The following is a 26,289-nucleotide window of genomic DNA, read 5'->3' on the forward strand; positions in this document are numbered from 1 at the left end:
CTTAACTGTGTTTTTCTGAGTCAGGGTTGACGTAGAGTTCACAACGGGCAAATTCATCAATTTAGATGCAATTTCCTTTCTGTATATAAATGTATAGTAGTCATACTAACGTCAACTTTTTTCAATATTAACAAATCGCCCCCCCCAAGTTGAATTTTCAACTGCACCTTCAAACCAACACTTCATGAGTTATGTTAGTGGGGGACGTTGGTTCTTCGGTTTTGACAATTACAACTTTCCTAGCTACCTGCATTTTACCCAATGTGAGGACTTAGTTTTTACAGCTGGAACCCCCCAGTTGCATGGAACCACACACAAGCAAGAACAGAATGAAAACGGGTGGCAATGACGTGCACAGTCTGGAAAGCCACAGGGGAGCCCAGAGAACGAATTTCAGAACCACTCCTGCTCAGGGGTACCTCTTCCCTCGTGCATGTCGTTCTGTAAATGGTGCAGTGTTTGGATGGTAAGCCTCAAAGTCCTGTTCTCGAAGTCATTCCCTGGGATAAACGTGGAGCAGGATGCACCAATCTTCAGGGCACGAAAAATCCACTCACAATGTCGATCAAGATTTATTCAGGACGAGCTATTTTTAGGGACTACTTGCCCTTTCTGGTGAGTTGAAAATCCTCTAACTTCCCTAACAGAATAAAAAGTCAATTTTAGGAAGACACACTGACTTTTGACTACTGTCTCTGACAGCAGACCAAATATGACAAGATAATAAGATTTAAAAGCATCTTTATTGCTCACAAAGGAACGAGCAATAAAAATGCCTTTAAATCTTCTCTTGTCACATTTGCTGTCTTTCAGAGACAGAGGCCAAAAGCCATTATGTCTTCCTACATTTATTTTTCTTTCTGTGACTTAAGTTAGAGGATTTTGTAAAGTGAACTGTGTGACAATTGAACTGTTCAAAGCATGTTAAAAGAAAGGTTGTAAGATGTTGGGCTTTTTTCTAACACAACACTGAAATAGCTAAGTGAACTGTTCAAACATTTCAATTATATGACACTAGTTATGAAGACTCATTTTCGTAATTCTGTGGTGAAAAAAATATTTTTGCTGAAACCCATTTTTCAGATTTTGTTTATGGACTATTATCAGTAAAACTAAGTTAGTGGGAACATTTGTGGCCATTTCAATGTGCTATCTCTAAATGACAGTGCACTACTACATCATGCTTTCATACTCCATTTACGAAAAGTGAGTTTTTAAACATGAACTGGTAATTATTCCTGTTCCTGCCCAGATGACAATATTCGTGAACTAAGAGGCAAGCTAGGGTCCTGTTTAACATATATATGGAATTGATTCTTGTTCTACATGGAGCAAACATTCAGTCTAGTAAATAGAGTTTTTTTGTACAGCAGAAAAAGTGAACTTGAATATTTGAAGGTGCTCTTTTATGTAGTGATAAAGAAAAAAGCGGCTTCATAAGACAAAATATTTGCATAGGATCACACAATTTGAGACCAGTTCACGGGTCAAGTACATTACAGTTAGAGTAGATTATTAAAGTTACTAGACCTGTAAGCGGAGAAGGCATTTTGCTCCTTAAGGGGCTACCTCTTGGGACAAGTAAAGTTGATCTGCGCATACTGCATGCGGTTTCGGCGAGCAGACGTAACAGGACTTAGTTGATGTTTTGGAGGCCTCAGTGGTCATTTGCTGATACCAGATGTGTTGGAACTGGGGTCACCAGTCCCCTAGGGTAGCATGGCACGAGCGGGTAGGCATCCGAAAGCACATGTGTTAAGCGATCATGCAGCACAAACTCACACTGAGACAGAAACCTGGGCACGCAATAAATGACTCCACTCCAGAGCTTGTATAAAAACAAGTGATTTGTATTAAGATAAATAATTAAATAGAGCAGGATCAGGGAAATCATAAATTCATCTGGAATACATGTGTTTCAAAACTTGTAATCAATAACGGTTCAATAGATATTAAATATTTGGATCAATAAATATTAGTTAGATAAATAGTAAATATTCAATAAATATCAGATATCAGTTAAATACATTTTCAGAAAATCATAGGCCTATCCTCCGCCTTGCTTCTTGATAGCACCTGCAAAAATGTAATAAGGAGACAACCCAATAACATGGCATTTGTTCCTACAGGTATTTATTTTATTTATTTTTAAAATTTCTAGAGCGCGCAAATACCTTCCGGTGTCTCGGCGCTGATGTGTACAGATTGCAGGGGTTGTGAGAAGATGTTACTGGTTAAAAAGCCATGTCTTAAGATGTTTTCGAAAGGAAAACAGCGAGGTATGTTCCTTGATCTGGGAAGGAATCTGATTCCACAGTTTGGATGCATCCACTACAAACCGTCTGTCTCCCCAAGTTGCCTTTTTTGTTGGGGGAATTTGGAGCTGTTGGGCCGTGGATGAACGCAGGGTTCGACTGGGTTTGTAAATTTTAAAGGCACTTTTAAAGAAGTCGGGACCATTATTATTCAAGGCTTTGTAAGTAATACACATGGCCTTGAACTTTATCCTGCTTCTTATGGGTAGCCAGTGAAGCTCTCCTATTTCACCCATGTCTTACCAACCATAAATAGGTGAATAAATAACTTTAGGCTTCAACAAATGTAGCACTCAAGAGGCAAAACATTTCATTATAAATAAATGACCCATTGTGTAGGTTTAACTAGTTCCTTAATTAGGAACAACCATTTTAGGAATTACCCCTAGTAGGAGTAGGTATTACGCAGTTCAACAATAGACGTAACCTGTTCATTGTAAATATGCCCATTTCAGAAACCCTGGATAGGCATTGCGTTAGCCATTCCTTCAGCCGGATTAACACCTTTAGTGAAGTAGGGGTAAACATTTCAACATGAATATCTATCTCCTTAAAAGCTTCCCATCAGTACATTTCAGTAATCCTGTCTGGAAAGAGATAGCGTTTCTTTACACAGCAACAACCTTTCCTAGCTGGAAGGAATAAATAGTGTCTTATATAGGAGTAAAATATTTCTTCAACGTTAAACCTTTCCTTTCTCAGGAATAAACATTTCAGCTACATTTCATTACCTAGAGTATTACTCAAAGCATCTTTAAATGAACCTTTCTTTAGGCATTCAACACAGCATTTTAAAATGAGCCTTTCAATAGACGTTCACTAAAGCAGGTAACCAACATATCCCTTATGCCAGGATCAACATTACATTCCAACTGGTTACTTTAATAATTCCCCTTCCCCTAGTCAGGGGTTAACTTTCTGTCATTGGAGATCCCAAGGTGTCTTTTGGGGCTCTGTCTAGTTCTAGGCCTTATATGGGGCCAATGGGGCCCAGTGACATCTTCCCCCGGGGAGGGGCGAACACGGGGCCTTAACCGGCCTTCCGCCCTCCTCCCCTGGGGGATTACCTTTTATCTTCGGCCCTTTCAAGGCCCTTGCGGAGATTTCCGATGTCAGGGAGGGTCCTCGCTCTTCTCAGGGCCCTCCGAGGTGTCTCCGGTACTGCAGGGAGGGCGACCACAGGGCACAGCCAGGCTTAGCGGGGCCGCACTGACAGACGGCCTGGCCCGAGGTTGCAGCCTAACAGGGAGGGACTCCTTTGCTCCTCGGAGCCCTCCGCAGTATCGTGTCCGGTCCCCAGGCTTTCAAGCACGTCTGGGGCCTGGAAACCACTCGTCCGGAAGGCGCATTAGAGGCAGGACCCGGGGAACCAGTCACAGTGTGGCGGGGGCGGAATCTCTTCCGGCGCCCCCCCCCCCCCGTCACGTGACGCGAGTTAAGAGGCTTCAAGGCTTGTCAGGCCCAGCGCGGCCTGACTGGAACTCCGGCGGCTCTCTCCTCACACCGGGGGCCGCCGCAACAGGATACAAAACAGGGCAGGAGGCTCCCAGGCAATCGGAGCGGCCTCCTCAAGACTACGGGGGCCACTGCAGCCACTGCACGCGATCGGGTCCGCTCCATGGCGGCGTCGGGGCACTCAGACAGCACTCCTCCCCTTCACAGCGCTACAGATAGAGATCCCGCCCTTGGACTTCGCGGCGCCTCAGGGCAATAGCGGCAATTCCGACAGCAGCGCTGGCCACACAGCGCCACAGGGTCACACCAGCCTACAGATCCCCAACAGGACAGGGGGTTACAGCGCTCCTAAAGCAATAAGGTAAGCGCTCTGAGGAGAGGTGTTATGGCGCTTCACAGGCCAGTTGACAGGGCATGCTCGTCAGCACTTCACAGCGCTCCAATGTGGGCCCAGCAGGGGAGCAATTACTAGCGCTTTTCACACACAGTTCTCAGCGCTGATAAGGGGCAGGTTATAGCGCTTTTTCAGGCAACAGTCTCTCAACTTCCCAGCGCTTTACAGGGGGGGCAACTTCCACAGCCCTGCAGGCAATTCACAGCGCTCCCACAGGGCACAGCAATTCTTCACCAGTCAAGCGCTTGGAGGGCAATGTAGTGCTTAGGCAGTTTCTAGGTTGGCGCTTCAACAGTAGTTGCTTTAAAATAGAGGCAGCTCACAGGACAAGCCACACAGCAGCGGCAGGTTAACGCAGGAACCCCAGGTGGCGTCAGGGGGGCACAGGGAGCGACACAGCGCCAATACCTGGGTAGTTCCTCAAAAAGTCCGGTGGTTGCTTAGTTTCTTCTTGGCGTGATGTTTCTTGCGCCCTTAGTTTAGTTGCTTGGTTTCTTGTTCCTTGAAGGGGGAATAAATTGGTGGCTGGTGTTCCAAGTTCTTCTCAGCCAATCCCTTCAAGTGATCCCTGGGGGTTCCCTTCCGCGGGGTTAGGTCAGTGGGGGGGGAACAGGATACCTCAACACTTGTAAAGCAGCACACTAGGCCCTGTCATTCCAGCATCATAAGACCCTGCCCTGACCCCCACTGCCTATCCTCCTGCGTAGGTACTTCCCCAGGTCTTCCCTCAGTCCCTCTCCTCAGGAAAGTTTCCCTCCCTTTCCTTATATACTGCCAGTTGACAGTTGGTAGTGGCAGTTGGTGTCACCTCACCTCTCCCAGAAGGTTCCAGAGGCTTCCAGGAGGTTCCACCATTCTACCTGTGGACAGGCTGGCAGGCTAAGATGGATACATTGCCTGAGGGTTCCAGCCAGCCCCTGGCTACTAGAATGCGCCCACTAAACCACGCTGCAGCAGCAGGGGTCTGTGGCAGCCATATTAGGGGTATCAGGCACCTGCATTTTAACACTAGTTTTAAACTACACAGGGCATTCTCCACCACCCAAGGTCTATACAGTGTTGTTACCATGAGGGCATTCTGATTTGAAAGGGAAATAAAAGGCGAAAAATTTTGGGGAAAGGGCCAAGTCTCACACATCTCCCCCCCAGCCAAAAGCCAGGGTAGACCGATCATTCCCTTGAAGGGCTTCCCTGCTTGGGGCGGAAAAAGGTGGACGCAGGCCCAATACCACCATGACATTCTCGCTAATCCAACCACCCCACTGGTGTTCCTAGTGGGATGCGGCCAGGACAGACCTCCAATCCAGATGTCTCTGGCCCTTACTCTCTCTCTCAGAGTGGGGGGCAGTCGCCCCAGGCCCGTGGTACCTTTTTCCACTCTCCTCCTCAACCTAGGGTCTAAACCCTTAAGTTGAATTGGTGACAGGGGCGAGACCTACCTCTCCCTGCACCCCCTCCCAGGGTTCCGCACCCTCCCACCTGGAGTAGTACCCCTGAGAGTCACAACCGGGGGAACTCTGAATACAGAGATTCCTCCCGCCAGGTCAGGCAACCCCTGAACCTGGCCACCCAACCCAGGATCTTTAACCCCGTGGCTGGACCAGTGCCAGAGGAGAGTCCTTCCTCCCTCTGCACCCCCTTCCAGGGTTCCGCACCCTCCTCCCCGGATAGGTACCCCTGGAAGTCACACTGGTAGGGTCCATAGTTACTGGTACCCCACCCTCCAGGTCAGGCAATCCCTGCACCTGAAACCCCAGTCCAGGTTCTACACCCCGTGACTGGTCCAAACCCCGAACCTCGGGTACGCTGCCACCATGGAAGTACCTGGCACACATGATTTCAAGGTCTTCAGCTCTGTCTCTGTTAGCTGAAGCCTGTGCACCAGCTTCCCTTCCTTCATTGCAAGGCTCACACTCTCCCTTTTCTGCTCTAACCTCTTTGACGACACACCCCCCCTTCCAAGGTTCTCTGGTGTGACCGCCTCCCTGGGTGTGACCTGCCCCTCCTGTCCCCATCCCCTCTCCCCTCTGGGTGGGCTCCTACCCATGCCCCAAAGTGGTACGGAGTTCCTTCTTCCCTCCGCCCAACAGGCACCCCCATCCCCTGACACAACACTCCAGTGCCAGGTGAGGACTCAGATAATTCAGGAAAAGGTTCTAGGATGTGGGTGACAGTATAGGTCAAACAGGCCCTGATACACTCACAGGCTAGACAGTGGAGGGGTCAATTCCTAAGGCTTGCACACACAATAATTGTGCAGCCCAATTGCTGTGCACCCTGTCCCAATGGAGGGTGCTGCATGGTCACAGGTCCTGGATCCCACCGCTCGACACCAATATGTTGGAACTGGGGTCACCAGTCCCCTAGGGTAGCATGGCACGAGCGGGTAGGCATCCAAAAGCACATGTGTTAAGCGATCATGCAGCACAAACTCACACTGAGACAGAAACCTGGGCACGCAATAAATGACTCCACTCCAGAGCTTGTATAAAAACAAGTGATTTGTATTAAGATAAATAATTAAATAGAGCAGGATCAGGGAAATCATAAATTCATCTGGAATACATGTGTTTCAAAACTTGTAATCAATAACGGTTCAATAGATATTAAATATTTGGATCAATAAATATTAGTTAGATAAATAGTAAATATTCAATAAATATCAGATATCAGTTAAATACATTTTCAGAAAATCATAGGCCTATCCTCCGCCTTGCTTCTTGATAGCACCTGCAAAAATGTAATAAGGAGACAACCCAATAACATGGCATTTGTTCCTACAGGTATTTCACCCATGTCTTACCAACCATAAATAGGTGAATAAATAACTTTAGGCTTCAACAAATGTAGCACTCAAGAGGCAAAACATTTCATTATAAATAAATGACCCCTTGTGTAGGTTTAACTAGTTCCTTAATTAGGAACAACCATTTTAGGAATTACCCCTAGTAGGAGTAGGTATTACGCAGTTCAACAATAGACGTAACCTGTTCATTGTAAATATGCCCATTTCAGAAACCCTGGATAGGCATTGCGTTAGCCATTCCTTCAGCCGGATTAACACCTTTAGTGAAGTAGGGGTAAACATTTCAACATGAATATCTATCTCCTTAAAAGCTTCCCATCAGTACATTTCAGTAATCCTGTCTGGAAAGAGATAGCGTTTCTTTACACAGCAACAACCTTTCCTAGCTGGAAGGAATAAATAGTGTCTTATATAGGAGTAAAATATTTCTTCAACGTTAAACCTTTCCTTTCTCAGGAAAAAACATTTCAGCTACATATCATTACCTAGAGCATTACTCAAAGCATCTTTAAATGAACCTTTCTTTAGGCATTCAACACAGCATTTTAAAATGAGCCTTTCAATAGACGTTCACTAAAGCAGGTAACCAACATATCCCTTATGCCAGGATCAACATTACATTCCAACTGGTTACTTTAATAATTCCCCTTCCCCTAGTCAGGGGTTAACTTTCTGTCATTGGAGATCCCAAGGTGTCTTTTGGGGCTCTGTCTAGTTCTAGGCCTTATATGGGGCCAATGGGGCCCAGTGACATCTTCCCCCGGGGAGGGGCGAACACGGGGCCTTAACCGGCCTTCCGCCCTCCTCCCCTGGGGGATTACCTTTTATCTTCGGCCCTTTCAAGGCCCTTGCGGAGATTTCCGATGTCAGGGAGGGTCCTCGCTCTTCTCAGGGCCCTCCGAGGTGTCTCCGGTACTGCAGGGAGGGCGACCACAGGGCACAGCCAGGCTTAGCGGGTCCGCACTGACAGACGGCCTGGCCCGAGGTTGCAGCCTAACAGGGAGGGACTCCTTTGCTCCTCGGAGCCCTCCGCAGTATCGTGTCCGGTCCCCAGGCTTTCAAGCACGTCTGGTGCCTGGAAATCACTCGTCAGGAAGGCGCATTAGAGGCAGGACCCGGGGAACCAGTCACAGTGTGGCGGGGGCGGAATCTCTTCCGGCCCCCCCCCCCCCCCCCCCCCCCGTCACGTGACGCGAGTTAAGAGGCTTCAAGGCTTGTCAGGCCCAGCGCGGCCTGACTGGAACTCCGGCGGCTCTCTCCTCACACCGGGGGCCGCCGCAACAGGATACAAAACAGGGCAGGAGGCTCCCAGGCAATCGGAGCGGCCTCCTCAAGACTACGGGGGCCGCTGCAGCCACTGCACGCGATCGGGTCCGCTCCATGGCGGCGTCGGGGCACTCAGACAGCACTCCTCCCCTTCACAGCGCTACAGATAGAGATCCCGCCCTTGGACTTCGCGGCGCCTCAGGGCAATAGCGGCAATTCCGACAGCAGCGCTGGCCACACAGCGCCACAGGGTCACACCAGCCTACAGATCCCCAACAGGACAGGGGGTTACAGCGCTCCTAAAGCAATAAGGTAAGCGCTCTGAGGAGAGGTGTTATGGCGCTTCACAGGCCAGTTGACAGGGCATGCTCGTCAGCACTTCACAGCGCTCCAATGTGGGCCCAGCAGGGGAGCAATTACTAGCGCTTTTCACACACAGTTCTCAGCGCTGATAAGGGGCAGGTTATAGCGCTTTTTCAGGCAACAGTCTCTCAACTTCCCAGCGCTTTACAGGGGGGGCAACTTCCACAGCCCTGCAGGCAATTCACAGCGCTCCCACAGGGCACAGCAATTCTTCACCAGTCAAGCGCTTGGAGGGCAATGTAGCGCTTAGGCAGTTTCTAGGTTGGCGCTTCAACAGTAGTTGCTTTAAAATAGAGGCAGCTCACGGGACAAGCCACACAGCAGCGGCAGGTTAACGCAGGAACCCCAGGTGGCGTCAGGGGGGCACAGGGAGCGACACAGCGCCAATACCTGGGTAGTTCCTCAAAAAGTCCGGTGGTTGCTTAGTTTCTTCTTGGCGTGATGGTTCTTGCGCCCTTAGTTTAGTTGCTTGGTTTCTTGTTCCTTGAAGGGGGAATAAATTGGTGGCTGGTGTTCCAAGTTCTTCTCAGCCAATCCCTTCAAGTGATCCCTGGGGGTTCCCTTCCGCGGGGTTAGGTCAGTGGGGGGGGAACAGGATACCTCAACACTTGTAAAGCAGCACACTAGGCCCTGTCATTCCAGCATCATAAGACCCTGCCCTGACCCCCACTGCCTATCCTCCTGCGTAGGTACTTCCCCAGGTCTTCCCTCAGTCCCTCTCCTCAGGAAAGTTTCCCTCCCTTTCCTTATATACTGCCAGTTGACAGTTGGTAGTGGCAGTTGGTGTCACCTCACCTCTCCCAGAAGGTTCCAGAGGCTTCCAGGAGGTTCCACCATTCTACCTGTGGACAGGCTGGCAGGCTAAGATGGATACATTGCCTGAGGGTTCCAGCCAGCCCCTGGCTACTAGAATGCGCCCACTAAACCACGCTGCAGCAGCAGGGGTCTGTGGCAGCCATATTAGGGGTATCAGGCACCTGCATTTTAACACTAGTTTTAAACTACACAGGGCATTCTCCACCACCCAAGGTCTATACAGTGTTGTTACCATGAGGGCATTCTGATTTGAAAGGGAAATAAAAGGCGAAAAATTTTGAAGAAAGGGCCAAGTCTCACACAGATGTTGTGGAAAAGTGCCCTGTGTATTGTATGTGGAATACTAGTGTTTGGGTTGGTGTAATTTATAAGTGACATGGGAGAGATCCCCGATGGTTCTTTAGCAGCAAATAGGTGCGGCGGCACCCAAACTACACAGAGGGTATATAGAAGTACAAAAATACATATTTTGTTGCTGAACATTGAAGGTCTCTGATATGGATCCATGGGAGATGTCTGTGGTCCTCTGGTTATTGGGTCTTTTCGTTCAACCGTTCGATCAAAAACGTTCCTAGTGCAGTTCGTAACTTTGATCCATACACTTTGGATGAGTGTTGGGCAGGGGCGTAACACAGGCCCCCTCAAACCCCCCCCCCCCCCTCCAGCTCCAGAGGGACCCCTTAGCACAGCACTTCTGCCGGCGAGCTCCTGATTGAGTATGGATGTTGCCCCTTCAAGTACCTTGCAGGGGGGCCACCTCAAGTTTCGTGATGCCACTGGTGTTGGAGTGAGGATGTGGCAGCTGATAAGGTGATGCACTTTGGAGGTTTGATTGCAGACCTGTTGGATACGACCATGGTTCATTTGTTAAATCAGAAAAACATTGTATGTGCACCATTGTTAATAATCTTTTTGTTCAGGGTTCCTGTATTTCCCATGAGGAGTGTTTTCTCCACACTCCTATTATGCAATTATTTGGTGAAGCACCAGAAGGTGGCCATCATCGTGGTATCTTTTGATTGTTGAAGGTTTAAAGGTGTCTTCTGCGTGATAAGGAGAATCAATCTATTTAGGAGCCTCTTTACCTATCAGTCTTTTTCAATGTGTGTTGGACCAATTTAGCACAGTTTCCCTGGGCTTGCTACCGTTTTTCTCCATACTTCTCTTGCTTCTTTTTGTGATAATGCAATATATGGGCTTGTATCACCCACCAGGGTTTGGTGTCTAACCCAACCACGTTGTCAAATCTGCTTTGTATCTCGTTGTGCAGTCCCTTTTTGAGACTATTGTAAAAGAATGCAACTTGTGGGCCCCTGTCAGTCGATGGCTGCCCTGTCTCTTGTTCCCTCATCCTATCCAGAAAATGGGTGATTGTCTCCCCTGGTTTCATAGTCTCTGCCATTAACCTTCCGACATCAGGGCAGTCGGGGAACATCTCCCTCAGGGCTGTCCGTATTTGGTGCCTGTATGAATCAAACACGGCCCGTCAGGCACTGTGTCTGTCAGTGTACTTGCCGGGATGTGAGCTTGGGCAAATGCTGTGTTAGTCTGCCCACTTACAATATTACTTGGCAGGCTTTTGATATCGCCTATCGCTATGTTTTTTTCCAGCAGTGTTCTTCTCAAAACATGAGATCCATTTCCTCGCTCCATCCAGCAAAGCTGGGAACTTTGTCCTTAATCCTTCCTTACCCATTATAGCCCCTGCACATAGATTGTCCCTGATATGCCCTTCTGTAGTAGCGGGTACAATTTGGCTTTGAGTAATTCTGCTGGTTTCTTCCTAACACAACATTCCCATCTTCTTGGGCATTCCTGCATGTGGGGGAAGTTCCACTTGGGATATCCCCCTCCATGTCAGAAGAGATCTCCCGCTACAGCCATGTCTTCTGATTCAAGTGATCCCTTCTCTGGCCAAGGTCTGTTGTAGGTGTTCAATTTGGCTAACAGGGGGCTGAATGGCAGCGCAAAGGTCTCATCTTACTCCTTTGGGTTTAGTCTATCTCATGCTTTCTGGTTGAGCAGCGTAAGTCTTCAGCGATGCTCCCCTTGTGCGCATGCAACGGTGCTGTCCTGTTTTTCTCATGTCTTGGTTGGGTCAGAACCGGGCTACATTGGTCTCTTAATTCACAGTCCGTCCCTCTCCTACGCTGCAAATTTGGAGAGGCTTGGATCCCAGCCATAATCCTTTCTTCCACCTTCAGTCTAGGTTGCCTCATTCGCTCGGATTTATGCCCTGTTCTTTTTGGACAGATTTTGCACTCATAATCACTTTCTGTTATTTCCCTGGCTACCTGGACAAGTCCTGTAGCTCCACCCTCGTCATCAGGTCCCAAGGAACTGGGGCTCCCTTCCTCACTCCCGCTAGTGGTATTATGGTCTAGAACTGCCTCAAATCTCTCCTGTGTGTGCCTAGATCAGTCAGGGCGCATTTTCCCTGCCCCGTTGGGGTTTTTTGTGTTGGGTGCTAAGACATGTGGGATCAAACTTCTGGGTACCCTTGCCCCTGACTGCTTGGAACTGCTGGCCTGTTAGTCTTTCATTCCTGGCCCTAATCACTCGTTCGGTGGAATGCACGCCGGCTTCCGCTATAGGTGGATTGGAATGACCTAATGCACGAAGAGTGGGCCAGAGTGCCTCCATACCTGCATATGGTGGTGGAGGTTCTGATATCTTGTTTGCTATTGTGCAGGACTGTCGATCTGGGCTTCCTCAAAGTTGGCCTGTAGTTCTAATATTGCTTCCCTCCTATCTTTCTTTTGGCCTGTGTATTTGGTTTGTACATCTGTTCTCATGTGTTCAAGTAGGTTGGTGTTGAAAGTTCCCTCCCTTGGCCAGGGAATTGTATGTGGCCCGTGTGTACATGCCATTCTTGGCCAACCCTATTACATTTTTTTAGCCTGTGTAGGGAACCTGGTGAGCATGTGTTTTATTGGTCTCTTCATGATAAGTTTACTAGTTTTAGGTAATAAGATGCCTTAGCTTTTTTTGTTTTGGTGACTCTGGTTTCGATCTAAACCATGGGGAAAATATACACTGGGGCTAAAAAGTTTCAAGTTTAAAATTTGTATAGCACACTACTCACCCAGAGGGTCTCAAGGCGCTTGAGGGAGGGGGGGGGGGGGTAGTTTACTTATCGAATATCCAAGTTTTTAGTTGTTTTCTGAAGGAGAGGTGGTTCTGTGTTAGGCGGAGGTAGGTGGGGAGAGAATTCCAGGTCTTGGCTGCTAAGTAGGAGAAGGATCTTCCCCCCCATGGTGGATCTTTGGATGCGTGGAATTGCGGCGAGGGCTTGATTGGCCGAACGTAGTTGGCGGGTGGGGGTGTAAAAGGACAGGCGCGTGTTGAGGTATTCGGGTCCTAGTTCGTAGAGAGCTTTGTGTTCGTGGGTGAGGAAACGGCTACTGCTTCTAATTACTTTACTATGACATCCGTGCTGTCTGCAGATGCATCAAAAAATTAAACATGAACATTTCATAAACACAAACAACAATGCATATGAAGGTTACAACCTCGAAGAAATGCATAAAAACAGTATCTGAACGAGATTGCTTTGATGTCAAATACAGGTTGTGAGAAATAGTGGCTCCCTCATATGCAACATAGAATCAATGACAAAAGCACTGCACTTGTTGTTTGGCACTTTCAGATGACCACATTAGGCATTGTGCATTCCTTGTTGTCTCATAGCAGCAGCATGACAGAGTGCACCTCTGTTCCTCCTGTTGTGTGGGAGCACACCCAGCAGGCGAAGCATGTAATTGTGCACTCATCTACCGCTTCTTGTTTATCAGAGCTCTTGGGCTAATTTTCTTGGCTTTTACTCTCCAATATCTCCCCCTACGCCCCTCACCAGATTTAGTTTTTATTTGGCCTCTTTCGTAGCATAACCTGAATATATCTTAGAGATGACACTGAAATGGATGTATAATTTCACTGTTCTCTCTTTCAGGGCAGACTCACCTCTTGATGCTGGCGTTGAACTGAGGCTGTCCACGGAATATGAGATGGCACTTTGCCAACTTGAGGAATTTATTCCAAATGCCCGGAGCAAGGATCCCCGTAACATCAGAGAAATATTCCGACACGATTTGCAGCGGTTTGAGCAATTCAAGAAGCAAGGCATGTGGGAAAAGCTGTTGGTATGAGTGGATATTCTTACCAAAGGAAGCATGTAACTCAGGGCAGTCCGTGTTGAATGAGTCGCCACTATTGCTATCTGAGAAAGTACATTTGGGTCCTAGAGATGGCATTGAGAAAGGGAAGGAACGTTTCCATGACCGCACTGATGACATGAAACCACACATGCATATAGTGCTACCATCTTTCTGTGAGTCATGAGAAACATGCATTTTAGAAGTTACAGGTCTGTATGTAACTAGGAGTAAGGGATAGAGTGTTATCTTTGCCCTCTTCCTCCTCCAAGGTTTGTCTACCACCTGTTGTGTGTGTTTTATTTCCGCGGCATGGATGACTGTGACGTTGGCTCGCCTGAGGTTGGTATAAGTTATAGCAAACTTCTAAAGTCGGCAAAAAGGATATGCAGTCTGTGTGTAGTTCGTATGGATCCCTTGTTTTACTGGCTATCCCTCAGAGACTCTTTAAGTTGTCCCTCCTCTTGGGCAAGACCGGATTCCTGCACTACTTGGTTAGAGGTAAACATGAATGTCACTTTAGGGATGCTCCTGAAGACTTTGGAGAGGTGAGCGTGAATCCCAGGTATTCTTGTGGTACGTTTAAAATACATGTGATTCATGGAGGGTTATTTCCACGCTTGTATCTGTTGCTTCGTCTCCTTCGGGAATCTGTCTGCATTTAAGTCCACGAAACAGTAGCGCAATCAATATTCAAGATTTTCTGGCAGCAATTTCTGCTTCGCAGTGTGGTCAGGAGATGCTATCCTCACACTTCCATGGGGTTGTCTGCTCATTACAGAATTAATATACGGTCCACTGCTCTTAGATCCCTGAGTGCTTCCACGTAGATGTTGCACATGGTTAGAGAAAATGGGTCCAAATAATGAAGCCTACTTTGTCATGGTCCAAAATCTACTCCTGTCGATTCTGTCTAGAATTACAGTCAATTCATGACTGTTGTGATTCACTAAAACCCCAGGGATTCTCCTGAAATTACACAACAGAGGTAGATTTCCAGGAGCGCACTCTAAAATACAACGGCTAGAAACTTCCAGGAGTGCGCAGAGGATAAACGCGTCCGCGTATATCACAAAGAAAGGTGCATTTGCACTTTATTCCTTTTTAAATGTGTTTTTTCCCCCCACACAGAAAATGCATTCCCTCAGAAGAAACCCTTTTCACGTGGTGTCTTTCTTCGCTTTCCTACCCCGCAAGGCCCCTTATACAAGTTGACGAGTGGTATTCTAGATGTTTCCTGGGTTGGAAACTGCTTCTAAAAGTTTTACAGAATCTCTAAATCAAATGTTTGTGTGCAGTAACGCAATGTTCAGTGCCATCCCCTGCTCTCCCTTCTCTTTGGCCTTCCCACCCACGGCCCCTACAGCCATTTGCCCATCCCAGCATACATTTATGATGATGGGAAGTGTGCCACGCTTGTAGATTTTCCAACTATTGTACTTGCAATTTACTATTGTAAATTCCACAATTCTGTGATTTGATCAATCAGGATGTTAAATTTACTGTCAGATAATCAATGCTTTATTTATACACCTAAGTAACACTTTGTGAATAAAAATAAATTGTGCATTGGACCATTAAAGTTAACTGAAGAACATTATGTTTTAGAAAGGTTCTCCTCCGCCCTCTCTTTCCCTGGGAGTACCAGTCTCATCCGATGGATGAAGCCGCTTTTTCTCATTTGTGCGCTTGATTCTCAGACAGGTATTGCTGTGTGATGCAGTAAATGTCTATCCCTGTGGAGATGCCGCTAGGCTTTGCTAGAAGTGAGCTCTGTAACCTCCCCAACAGCCTCCCACCCACACCTCCACCCTCCCACTGGTCCTGATCAGCATCTCTCCTGAATTTCAGGGATCGCTATCCGATATGGCCGCTTCACTGCCGAGGAGAACGAACTGATTAGGAAGAACATGCAACACTATTTGGAAGTGACTGGGATCGACGCCGCCGACAAGGTTACGCACACCCATCGCTACCCTGAAGAAGCCAAGGCCATCGCAGAGCTGAAAAGGCGACACTGTTTGAGCGATTATATTGGTGAGTTTACCGTATGTTTGGGTTGATGTGTCTCGAGGTGCTGTTACGCAATGGTGTATGTCCTCTGTTGCAGAATGTTTACGGGTAGGGTGGCTTCATATATACGTTGACCTCATAGTGATTCCACAGACCCTTGTATTTTATACACTAATGTCGGAGAAAGGGGCTAGGCTAATGAAAAATCCGCTTTGCCAGCCATGTGGCTCGGAGTAACTGGGTTTGGAGACTAATGTGCTACCAGTGTTCTGCAAGCTCTTGCATACACCTTTATTAAAAAGATTTGCACCTTCTCTTCCTTCTACGCACATGGTGTCTCTTCTTTCTTTGGTAAAAGCTGCTGGGATTCCACGACCATATAAACTCGTGATGAGCCGAGCGCAGAAGATGTTCGACCTTCAGAATTACAAAGGCAGGTAAGGACATTAAACCCATGTGCTGATCATACCGAGGAGGAGTTGTACAAGACTTAAGAGCATTTTCAAACATTTTGCCTTAGACGGACTGTATGCAGTCATTCCACGAAGCTCCAGATTAGATGACGACATCCATATGATATACTTATTCTAACAGGAGGTTCCACTAACAGTAGTGCACTCTTAAGGGCTGGTGGATAGGAACCGTATCCGTGATGATTTTGCTTATCGATAATGTCTCTCATTTGAGGATTTCTGTATATGACGATGACTCAAGTGCTTAAGTGGATAGATTGGGCTGGGTGAGGCAGTCTTCAGTCAAAGGCAAAGATAGATCCAAGAGTGAATCACACTCTAATTTTTATTGGTTTAAGAGGTGGATATTAGTGTGTCAGTGGGAGATGTTAATGCACTGGAGGAAGTATATTTCTTGGGGTGGGGATTTCCGCAGTTTTCGAGGTGTTAGCGTGAGCAGGATCAGAGTAATCAGCCACAGGCGAGGGACGATCTAGGAGAGAGTTGGACCCGGATGTTCTGTGGTCGAAAGCTAGCCCTCTGCTAGTATATGAGGGGGGATTGTTATAGTAATCGAGTAAAAATCCCTTAGTGGGGAATCCGCTTGGATTTGTAGATCCGATAAGGGACTTTGGGATTGCCTTCCGTTCCTGAAGTTCAGTAGTAGGCTGTCTGTGGGTAAACTTAAGGGCTGTATGAGTGAGACCGTGCATTCAGTGCGCTCATTTGCTCTCTGTCAATGGGTGGTGACCAGTCTATGTTGGCATATTAAGATATGGTTGTATAATCCGGATTCCATGTAACATTTTCACCTGAATCTGGGTGATTTAAAATCTTTTATAGGATTGCCATCATGGGTTCATATGCTGCGATGTCTGAGCGGGCCGGTGTTTACTACCGGTCTGGAGATGGGAGCCCTCTGATGCCTGTTGATGCTTGCAAATCTTGTCACGATTGCTGCTACTTGTTGCATTACACTGCGGTCTAAGTAGATGTTTATTTAGTCGTGATTTGAGTACAGGAAGCTTTTATTTTTTTTTTGTTTTGTTTGTTCTTTTCAGAGCAATTGTATTGCATTTTTACCAGAGTTCAGTACTGAAAAGCAACTCACAAAAGGGTGGACTATATAGAAAGTTGGAGTGACCCCAAAAATGCATACCGTCTGTCTGTCCTCTCAATTGAATTTATTTCATTTACTTGTGAGGAGTACGAATAAGCTCCGGTGTCGGGCAGAATAATCAAGGTGTAAAAATTGTTAAATTCATTGATGAAACAAATAAAGGTTTGAGGTCACCATTATTAGAGGAATTTGTAAACAAATGATAGGACAGGAATGGAGAGAGAGCAAGAAAGAACAGTACCGGAGTTAAATAGAGAAATTAAGCAGGTAGATAAGTGTCTGTCGCAGAGGACAAACGTGATCCAGTGAGTGCTGTAGTACCTCTATGTGGTATTTTGGATATTGCATAATGGTAGATAGGGAAGTGTAAATGTTGCGGTATCTAGGGCGGGATTATACTTTAGGGTAAATTTACCTAATTTGTCCCAAAGATGCTCTGCTTGGCTCGAGCAACCTTGAAGGGAGCGGAAAGTGTGTTGGGCACCCCTTAGGTATATGAGCTATGCCTGCTAGGTGTGGATAGATATATGCGCACAGGAGTTCCATTCTGCTAGAATGAGTTTAATAATGACCGGCACAAGGTCTTTAGAAATGGATCCGATCATGGTAATTCTGGTTTATAGGGAGCAGCATGAATAACAAAGTGTTGTATTTACAAAGTCAAGGTCATTAGTATATTAAATATATCCTGGACATTTTGTCTGGTGGATTTCCAGACGGAAGTGTGTGGGTGAGGAACATCCAGAGGTGCCTGACCTAGGCATAAGTGAAGGACTGCCAGTGCCCCTGTGAACTGACTAGTGGAATCACAGTTTCATAACTTCAGCTGCTTAGCATTAAAGTGCTTTTATGTATTTTCTGTAAGATGGCTTGATAAGGTAAATGCCTGACACTGGCATCTGGGGTCGCGTGTTCTTTTCCCAGCAAGTTCAAGTCAGCTGTCCAACCTTTCAACGTCATTTAATTGAGAACCAATACATAATAGCACTTCCAAGCCAAGGATTAAACTTCCTTGTCAAAACATGTTATTAGAGTGCCTGCTTTATGTCTTCCAGTGACTTCACTTTGAATGGAAGTCTGTGAGCGTAAAGGTTTATGGTGGTGCCTCTGTACGACCAGTAACATGGTACCACTATTCTTAGCTAATTAGTTTCCCATTCCAGTGGCACAAATTAATTCTCCTTGCGGTAACCCAGAAGGTCCCTTTGGGGTAGCAGGCCTTGATGAGAAGGATGGTCTGTGCTTGCAGAGAGGCCTGCGAGTGTACCCTTCCAGTTCTGTGTTTCCCATCCACACCTCTTTTTGTTCCCCTGTTTCCCATAATTAAGTTACTGCTAACAGATGTACATCACAGTACCTCCACCCCTTTAGGCAGGGTTGAAATGTCTCATGGTGGAATTGTCTGAACTGGCTAGTAGTCTGTGAGTGAGGAGATTTGTAATTTTTTTCTTCTCCTCTGCTAGATACAGCCAGGAGGAAACTGAGCAGTTAATACGACAACACGCCACTTGTGGCAACAACTGGAACCAGATCTCCGACCGTATTGGCCGCAGTAGGCTCTCCGTTGCATTGAAGTTCTCCCAGGTTCAGAATCGTAAGCAGCCTTGATGTTCTTGCGTGCATAGAAGCATGGGTGTCTGGTATTCATCCAGTTTCAGTGTTAAGATTACGTAGCTCACTGAAGCCACTGCATGATGTTATGTGCAATTAAGTGTGTCATGTATTTTATTTTATTGGCAATATCTATGTGAGCGGAGTTTGAGTTTTAGTTTCATAAAGTATACAAATGCCTCAAGGTGTCCTAGTGCTACAGACATGGACCCAGAGACAATGGGTCACTTTGTATGGTTGGTAAGAGACACCCAGAGAGTGCAGTGCCACAGAGTAAACCAGGATGTCTAATATAGAGTAAGAGGCACCTACAGTATATATTTTTTGGGGCGGGCTATTGTTGCAGGGATTCATGCAGAGGTACAGAACTGTGCTTAAGAAAATGGAACCTTCGTAGTCAGGGACTGAGTCATCCTACCACCTGAGTACCCATGAGCCCGAGACCGACTAGCTATAGTATCTCACTTACCCTCCTACTCACAGAAGAACAAGTGATTAGACACCCCAGAACTTAACACTCCCGACCCTCTCAGGAATCGCAGTTGCAGGACACTCCCTTTCGCTCTCACACTCGTACTAGTCCACAAAAAGTTCTGCCAGGTATGAGGAAAGTATAAAATGTTTATTTTAACTATTGTGCTCTAGTATGCAGTATACGTGCACGATAAGTAAGAAAATGCCTAACACACATACGGTCAGCATAGTAAGTAGTCCATAAATCATAAAAGAAGCTGTCATTTTATAACAGGGCAGCCTAACTTCCTTCCCCTTCTACAGAAGCAAAAATTATTATAAATCAAAAGATCTCTGGGTGTTGGCAGCAGACCCCCTTCCTTAGGATACACAGATGTAAGTTATACATAGCAAGTGCTGTCATGATCTTTTCCCTGGAAAGGTCCCTCCCCGAGTGTGTTATTATCTATCTGTGCATACCCACATGACAAAGGTACGTGTTCCAAACAGCTGCATTTGCGAGATTTTTCTAGGTGCTAGGGCCTACCAGAACAGAATACCAAGGGGCATTGTTGTTTGAACTTTTCTACAGTGTTCAGACTAAATCCCAGGAAAGAACAGAAGGTGAAAACAGCAGCAGGTTTTGTCTACAAGGACAGTATGGCACAAAGCAAAATATGTTTGTAGAGTAACGTGCGCAAAGCAGAGGACGGTCTGCAACGTGCTCATGCTAACATAGGGAAAACGTCAATGGGCCTGCACGAGACATATGACACTATTGACCAAAAGGGCGGGTGGTCGCAGGCCAAAAGGATGCAGCAAGGATGTGGTGATAAAAAGGAGACTTCCTAGTTTGGTTCTAAATCTTCATAGTTGATTCTCAAAATCAGTGTGTTTGATTCTGACCTTGACAATGTCCCATCCCTAATCCAGGCACACCATAAATAAATCCCTATGACTCACCTGACCCTACTCTTACCCAGTAGCGGCTGGAGAGTTGACAGAGTGGCGGGTTGGGGGGGGGGGTGGGTGGAAGGGGGATGGGAGGGACAATAAAAAATTTAAAAACACTTACCTGCTCGCTGCATCGTGCTCCTCGCTTCTCCAGGCATAGGCGCCCAGAGTTCATTGTGGCCAATCCTGACACTGCTTTCAGGCTGCTGAAATCAGCTTCAGGATTGGCCTGAGCGCCGATGATTTGCACTCCCACATAGACTGGAAGCCTGTGCCTGCTCTCTCCAACCCAGCAATGCAGCCGGGTTGGAGAGAGTTTAACTGTGCATGTGGGTTTGGCCATCCTGAGACAGCAGGCCAAACCCACATGCGCGGTGAAGGCAGTGCAAAACACCCCCCCTCCAGCCTGTCCCCACCTCTGCCTCCCCCACCACGCCTTGGCCTGAGAAAAAAAAAATACTAAGCAAGAGTTTATTATAATTTTATTTCTCAGGCTACTGGCAGGTGGGGCAACGCTTCTCTAAATATTATCCAACCTCTGGCCGAAACCTTGACCCTGCCTCTAAATCCTAATACCGACCTGACCTTGCCTCTAAACTCTTTTGACTCTACATATACACACTAGGAACCAGATTTGATCTCCAAGAATAGCCCTTGATCTGATATTAGCCCTAATGCTAAGACCTTGCCTCTAAACACTAACCAGGAACAATATCAGATCTCTAGCGGTAACCTTAGCCCGACCGTAACCCAAACCTGGACCCTATCTCTAACCGAACCCTGATTTTACACCTAAACAGTAACCGTAAGCATGATCCAGTCTGCAACTGCAGCTCTTGTTCTGACCCTACCCTCGTTCTAAGCCTGTGCCCAGTTTAAAATTCTGGAATTCTTCTCTTTGAAACTTTTGTTGTTTTCAGTTTTATTTTCAGTTTTTAAGCTTGAACTGTACTTCAAATACCACTTGAAATTAATTGGATTCTTTAACCGCTTGGCCGCGGTAGTAATTCCGCCACGGCGCTGGGGGGGAGGAGGGGCCGCGCGGCGCCGACTTGCTGGTGACGGAACCACTCCGTCACCAGCCACGGGTGGGCTGTGCTAATGACGGAGTGGTTCCGTCACGGCCTGGCCCGCCTAATAGAACGCGCCGCGCAGGCACGAAATCAACGCCGCCGCGGCCGGGCCGTGATGGAACCACTTCATCATTAGCACAGCCCACCCGTGGCTGGTGACGGAGTGGTTCCGTCACCAGCATAGAAGGGGTTAAACCAAAGCTTTTTCCTGCCCTTTCTGCCCTGTGTTTGAAGGGAAAGGGTTTTGTCTGGCTAGCTCAGAGATACGCATCTTCCTTTGTGTTTAGTGCACTTGTGGGCAGCAGTTTACCAGCGAAATGAAAACAAGTTCATGGCTGATGTAATCCCAGTACATGCATTGAACAGGGCTGAAAGGGTGTGAGGTTAAGCATGAGCAAGAAGGTCGATTGATGAGTGGGCATTGGTCTCTCTGGAGGGGTGAGTGACAGTCCGACCGTATCTCTGGTTCCTTGTCTGTCAGTGTCCATGTATTCGATGCTTCTGAGATTTATGCGTTTTTGGTAGCATCTTGCATGCAACACAAGGGATTCACAAGATGGGTTTCCATCTCTGCATGAAACATTCTGTGACAAAGGGAGTTTTTTTAAGCAGGGCAAACTACTGTTGTTTCAATAAAAAAGAAACTGATCAGAGTATTTTTCAAATGAAGGCAAAAAGGTTATGCTGCTAGACAGAACGACGAGGAATTTTCAGTCTCTTTTTAAAGGGTGGAAGAAGTTAGAAGTCCAGTATACTGTAAAAGGTCTTACAAAGGCCAGATAAACACTGGGGTCATAATTGCCTGTAATGTCGTTTACAGGTGTGGAGGATGTACTTCGATTCAGAGGAAATATGATTTAATTATTTTCATCAGGTCTCATGAGCCACAACTTTGCTTGGCTTTTTGCGTGTCCATCTAAAGATTGTGCCTCAGGCCAGAAGTTGTGTTAGGGGTGGGTTACTGTAGGAAGCCAGAACTGCTTCCCCAAGCACCAGTAGGTGTGAGAAGCTAGAAGAGACTCAAATGTTTATTTTCTTTTTTGAACTAGCTGTTAACCGGGGAGCTTGGAGCAAGGAGGAGAAAAAAAAGTTGATGCAGGCAGTGGAGCATTTGATTGTCACGTCCTGGTCTCCCGAAGAGCTGCAAAGCATGGCTTCCAAGATTGAACAAAGCCGCCGCGAAGATATCCCATTGCTGATGCCGGAACAGCTCTACAAGGGCATTTCATGGGCTGATGTGTCAGCCAAAGTTGGGACCAGGAACTGGATGCAGTGCAAGCTGAAATGGTAATTACGAATGACTGACCGCTTTACTTTCTGCTTGTGTCTTTTTTTCATTTGTGACGGGGCTTAGGGAATGCGTGTACCGACAACTCTTAACTGCATTTCTGCCGATCTTGTTCCTAAGTTTCTGGTTGCACCATTACCTGCTCCTATGGCTGCAGCATTGGTTGTCCCTATGGCTGTAGCACAGCTCTGCTGGTGATATTAATCTGCAAACATTTTTTCAACAAGTTTCTCCCTGAGCTCTACAACAATATAAATGCAATAAGAGTATCCTCTAAACATTCAAGACTAATGTGTAAGTGCAGAAGTAACATTCATAATTTTTTAATAAATACAATGTCATACAGTTCATGAAAATAAATTGTCCACTGCAAAACATGAAATCCAAAATTCGGCTTGATGAGTAAATCCAAAGTATTTTTAATGGTTGTCCTCCAAACTACTTCTTTGGCAGCCAACACATGTTTCGTCAAATGCTATATATATGCATCACTGACTTCATCAGGGCTCAAAAGAAATTATATCATATCCTTCCATAGTGATGTAATAGTTGTATTGGATTCAAAATCGAGTATCAAATAATAAATTCTATGTTACATCTCCATCCTCATTCAAAAGAAGAAGTAACTCAATGTAAATATCTTGTACTTTGATGTATGTAGGGTTCAATGTCTCATTCGTTACATGAGATCAGTTCACCCCACTAGTCGGGTCTCCGGTATTTCCACTTTCAATAGTAAAGGATCTGCATAAATCTAGGAAGCTCAGTAAAGCTTTGCGATAACACGAGTACGTGTATCTGTCTCGAAGCACGCCATGTCCCGCGGTCTCCTTAATCTGCAGACATTAGTTCATGCTGACATCTTTCACTTCCCCTCAGGCCTCTAAAAGACGTATTTGTGATCGACCTTGTCTAGTGCCTTTGGCTACTATCTAGCCCCCTCTTGTGTGTAACCGTGGCCACCACTGTGAACAGGAAAGTGTAACTGTTTGTCGTAATTTCATAACTCACAAAGCTTGCAAGACGCAAGGGCGGAGCACATGGTGTTAAGGGAGGCGATGCATCCTAAAACAGTATCGCCTTCTTTTTTGTTATTGGTCCATCATGGATTAGCACCGTTGTAAACAGACAAATCAGATTGCAAGCTCTGTTGTTTCTATTTGAGAACCTAACTCCTTGTTCTCCCATGTTCTTTATCCAGGAATGGAATCCTAACTAAGAAGATGACCCGGGGTGCGAAAGTGTTCCGTGGATCGAGTGCTTTGCAGGCCAAGATCAGATTAATCCAGAGGTATGGGCTTGGATTTGTGATCAGCATTATAAGCATGTCGAATAGGCTAGCATGGTGGAATTAATTTAGTTGTAATCTGCTGTGAGGCTTGAGGACAGGGAATCTTATCAAGCATGACATGTGGGTGGGCCGTTGAGTAGGAGAGATGTGTATAGTGGCGCATTCCAATAGGGCGGCGTTCCCAACCTGTCCTTGAGGATTCCATCACAAACAAGAGTCGGTTTTTATTTTCTATTGTTCGAGTTGTTGTGACCGCCCTGTCCTCGGCAGAAGCGGCCGCTCCCCTCACCTCCTCCTCGATTGGTATCCTAGCGCTTTAATCCTCACAAGTGCGCTTCCATCCGCTAGCCACTGCGTTGTATTCTCGCACTGCTTGGGCATTCATTCATTCATTCAAAAGTTTTATATAGCGCGAACAAGATCTTTACAGATATCAGAGCGCTTCACAGAGACAGGGGTAGGGGCAACAGAACTGAACAGACATAATGGGAGCAGTATAATAGTCACTAACATAATAGGATAACAGTAATGTACAGAAAACATACCGATATACAATCAGGTAACAAATAATATAAGACGGCGCAAGTCATTGATCCCGCTACAATAGAGTTCAGGTAAGCATTGGATGTAGGGATGGCTTATACCAGTTTCTTAGGATAGGGAGAACACAGGGTGTGGGCATCGGGAGGGTGATTCAACCACCTAAAGTGTATCATATATTGGTCGGTAGTAGGAGAGTAGCATAGTAGTGTCACAATCAGGTAAGAATATAGTGCCAAGAAACAATCAGGTGAACAATAATACAGAGCGATGCAGAGTCTCTGGTCCAACATCTATAAAGTTCAGGAGATCTTGGCCAGAAGGATGGTTTTCACCTCTTTCTTGAAGAGTGCAGTGGAGGAGATAAGCCTGGTTTCAGGAGGGAGCGCATTCCAGATCCTGGGTGCCATTCCTGAGAAGGAGCGCTTGTATGTTTTTTCTTTCCGGAATCTACGAGGTTTCAGGAGTAGATTTTTTGTACTTCTGTTGGATCTCGAACCTCCCGATATAGACAACTTTTGAGCGAGGTAGTTGGGTGCCTTGTGGTGCACGGCCGAGTGTGTCATAACGGCAATTTTTAGCTGTATTCTGGCTTCAAAAGGCAGCCATTTTAGAGATTTTAAGTCTGGGGATAGATGAGAATGTTTTCTTGAGCCAGTAATGAGTCTCGCGGCAGCGTTCAGGGAGGCTCTTAGGGGTGCTGTTGTGGATAGCGGGAGTCCGCTGAGGGCCACAATTCCATAGTCTATGCGAGGGATGATTAAAGCTTGTACAGCAGTTTGGAAGTCTTTGGCTGGGAGGAAGGGTTTAAGTTTCCTCAGTGTGTTGATTTGGAAATTAGCTCCTTTTGTGGCTTTGCTAACGTGCTGTTGCATGTTGAGCTTGGCGTCGAGTGTGATGCCTAAGGATTTCGCAGAATCCACGATGGTCGGTTGGACATGGAGTGCTGTTAGGTTATTGAGCCAGGTTTGGGTGGTGAGTAGGAACTCAGTTTTCAGAGCATTTAGTTTGAGGTGATTATCGGCCAACCAAGATTTAGTGTTACTAAGTGTGGAATTGAGAAGTTTGACATCTTCCGGGGATCGTAGCTTTAGGTAAAGTTGTGTGTCATCGGCGTACATATGGAATTGCACATTGGATGCTTGGAGCAAGGCGGCGAGCGGTTCCATAACGAGGTTGAACAGTGTGGGGGAGAGGGAAGATCCTTGCGGAACACCTAGATCTGCTGGCACAGGTGTAGATAGCACATTGTCGATCTTGAACTTCTGAGACCTGTTATGAAGGAAGGAGGTAAACCATTTGAGAACAGTTCCCGATAGACACATTCTAGTGCTTAGCAGCTCCAGTAAGTTCTCGTGTTTGACCGTGTCAAATGCTGAAGAGAGGTCAAGCAGGATGAGGAGGCAGGACTCATTGCGATCAAGGATTTGGATGGCGTCATCAATTATGTGTGTCATAGCTGTTTCCGTGCTATGTTTTGCTCGGAAGCCTGATTGATGAGGGTTGAGGAGGTCAAATTGATCAATGTGTTTTGTTAGTTGGAGTTGGACACATTTTTCCAGCAGTTTGGCCAGGGTGGGGATATTGGTGATAGGGCGGTAATTGTTCAGGTCAGACGGGTCAGCTGTAGGTTTCTCGAGAATAGGCGTGGCTTGCCCCACCTTGAGGGTGTCTGGGATGAGACCTTGTTGAAGGGAGCTGTTGATGATTTTGGTCCAAAGTGGGAGGAGCAGGGGGATGAAGTCTTTTACAGCATTAGCAGGTAGGGGGTCTATGAGGTGATTAGAGGGCTTCAAGGTGCAGAGCAGTTTGTGTATTGCTTCTTCCCAGTAGGTGTCAAAGGACAACCATGATGCATGATTTTTAGGTTGAGTGTTAGACATTCTGGTGTGGCTGGGGAATCGGCTTACATCCATGATGAGGTC

The 26,289-nt window shown here is 46.6% G+C and overlaps 1 protein-coding gene across 1 annotated transcript in view; it reads left to right on the top strand.

The window, feature by feature from the left end:
* The window catches only part of TTF1 (transcription termination factor 1), a 96,916-nt gene that overhangs the window by 30,556 nt on the left and 40,071 nt on the right, over positions 1-26,289 (top strand). The window contains exons 3-8 of the mRNA XM_078646175.1: positions 13,368-13,537; positions 15,421-15,606; positions 15,941-16,019; positions 18,618-18,748; positions 22,295-22,532; positions 23,735-23,824. Coding sequence (XP_078502301.1) covers positions 13,368-13,537; positions 15,421-15,606; positions 15,941-16,019; positions 18,618-18,748; positions 22,295-22,532; positions 23,735-23,824 — 894 coding nt within the window. The remainder of the gene's footprint in view (positions 1-13,367; positions 13,538-15,420; positions 15,607-15,940; positions 16,020-18,617; positions 18,749-22,294; positions 22,533-23,734; positions 23,825-26,289) is intronic.

Source organism: Lissotriton helveticus, chromosome 5_1 (genome assembly GCF_964261635.1).
Source record: "Lissotriton helveticus chromosome 5_1, aLisHel1.1, whole genome shotgun sequence".
Lineage (NCBI taxonomy): Eukaryota > Metazoa > Chordata > Amphibia > Caudata > Salamandridae > Lissotriton > Lissotriton helveticus.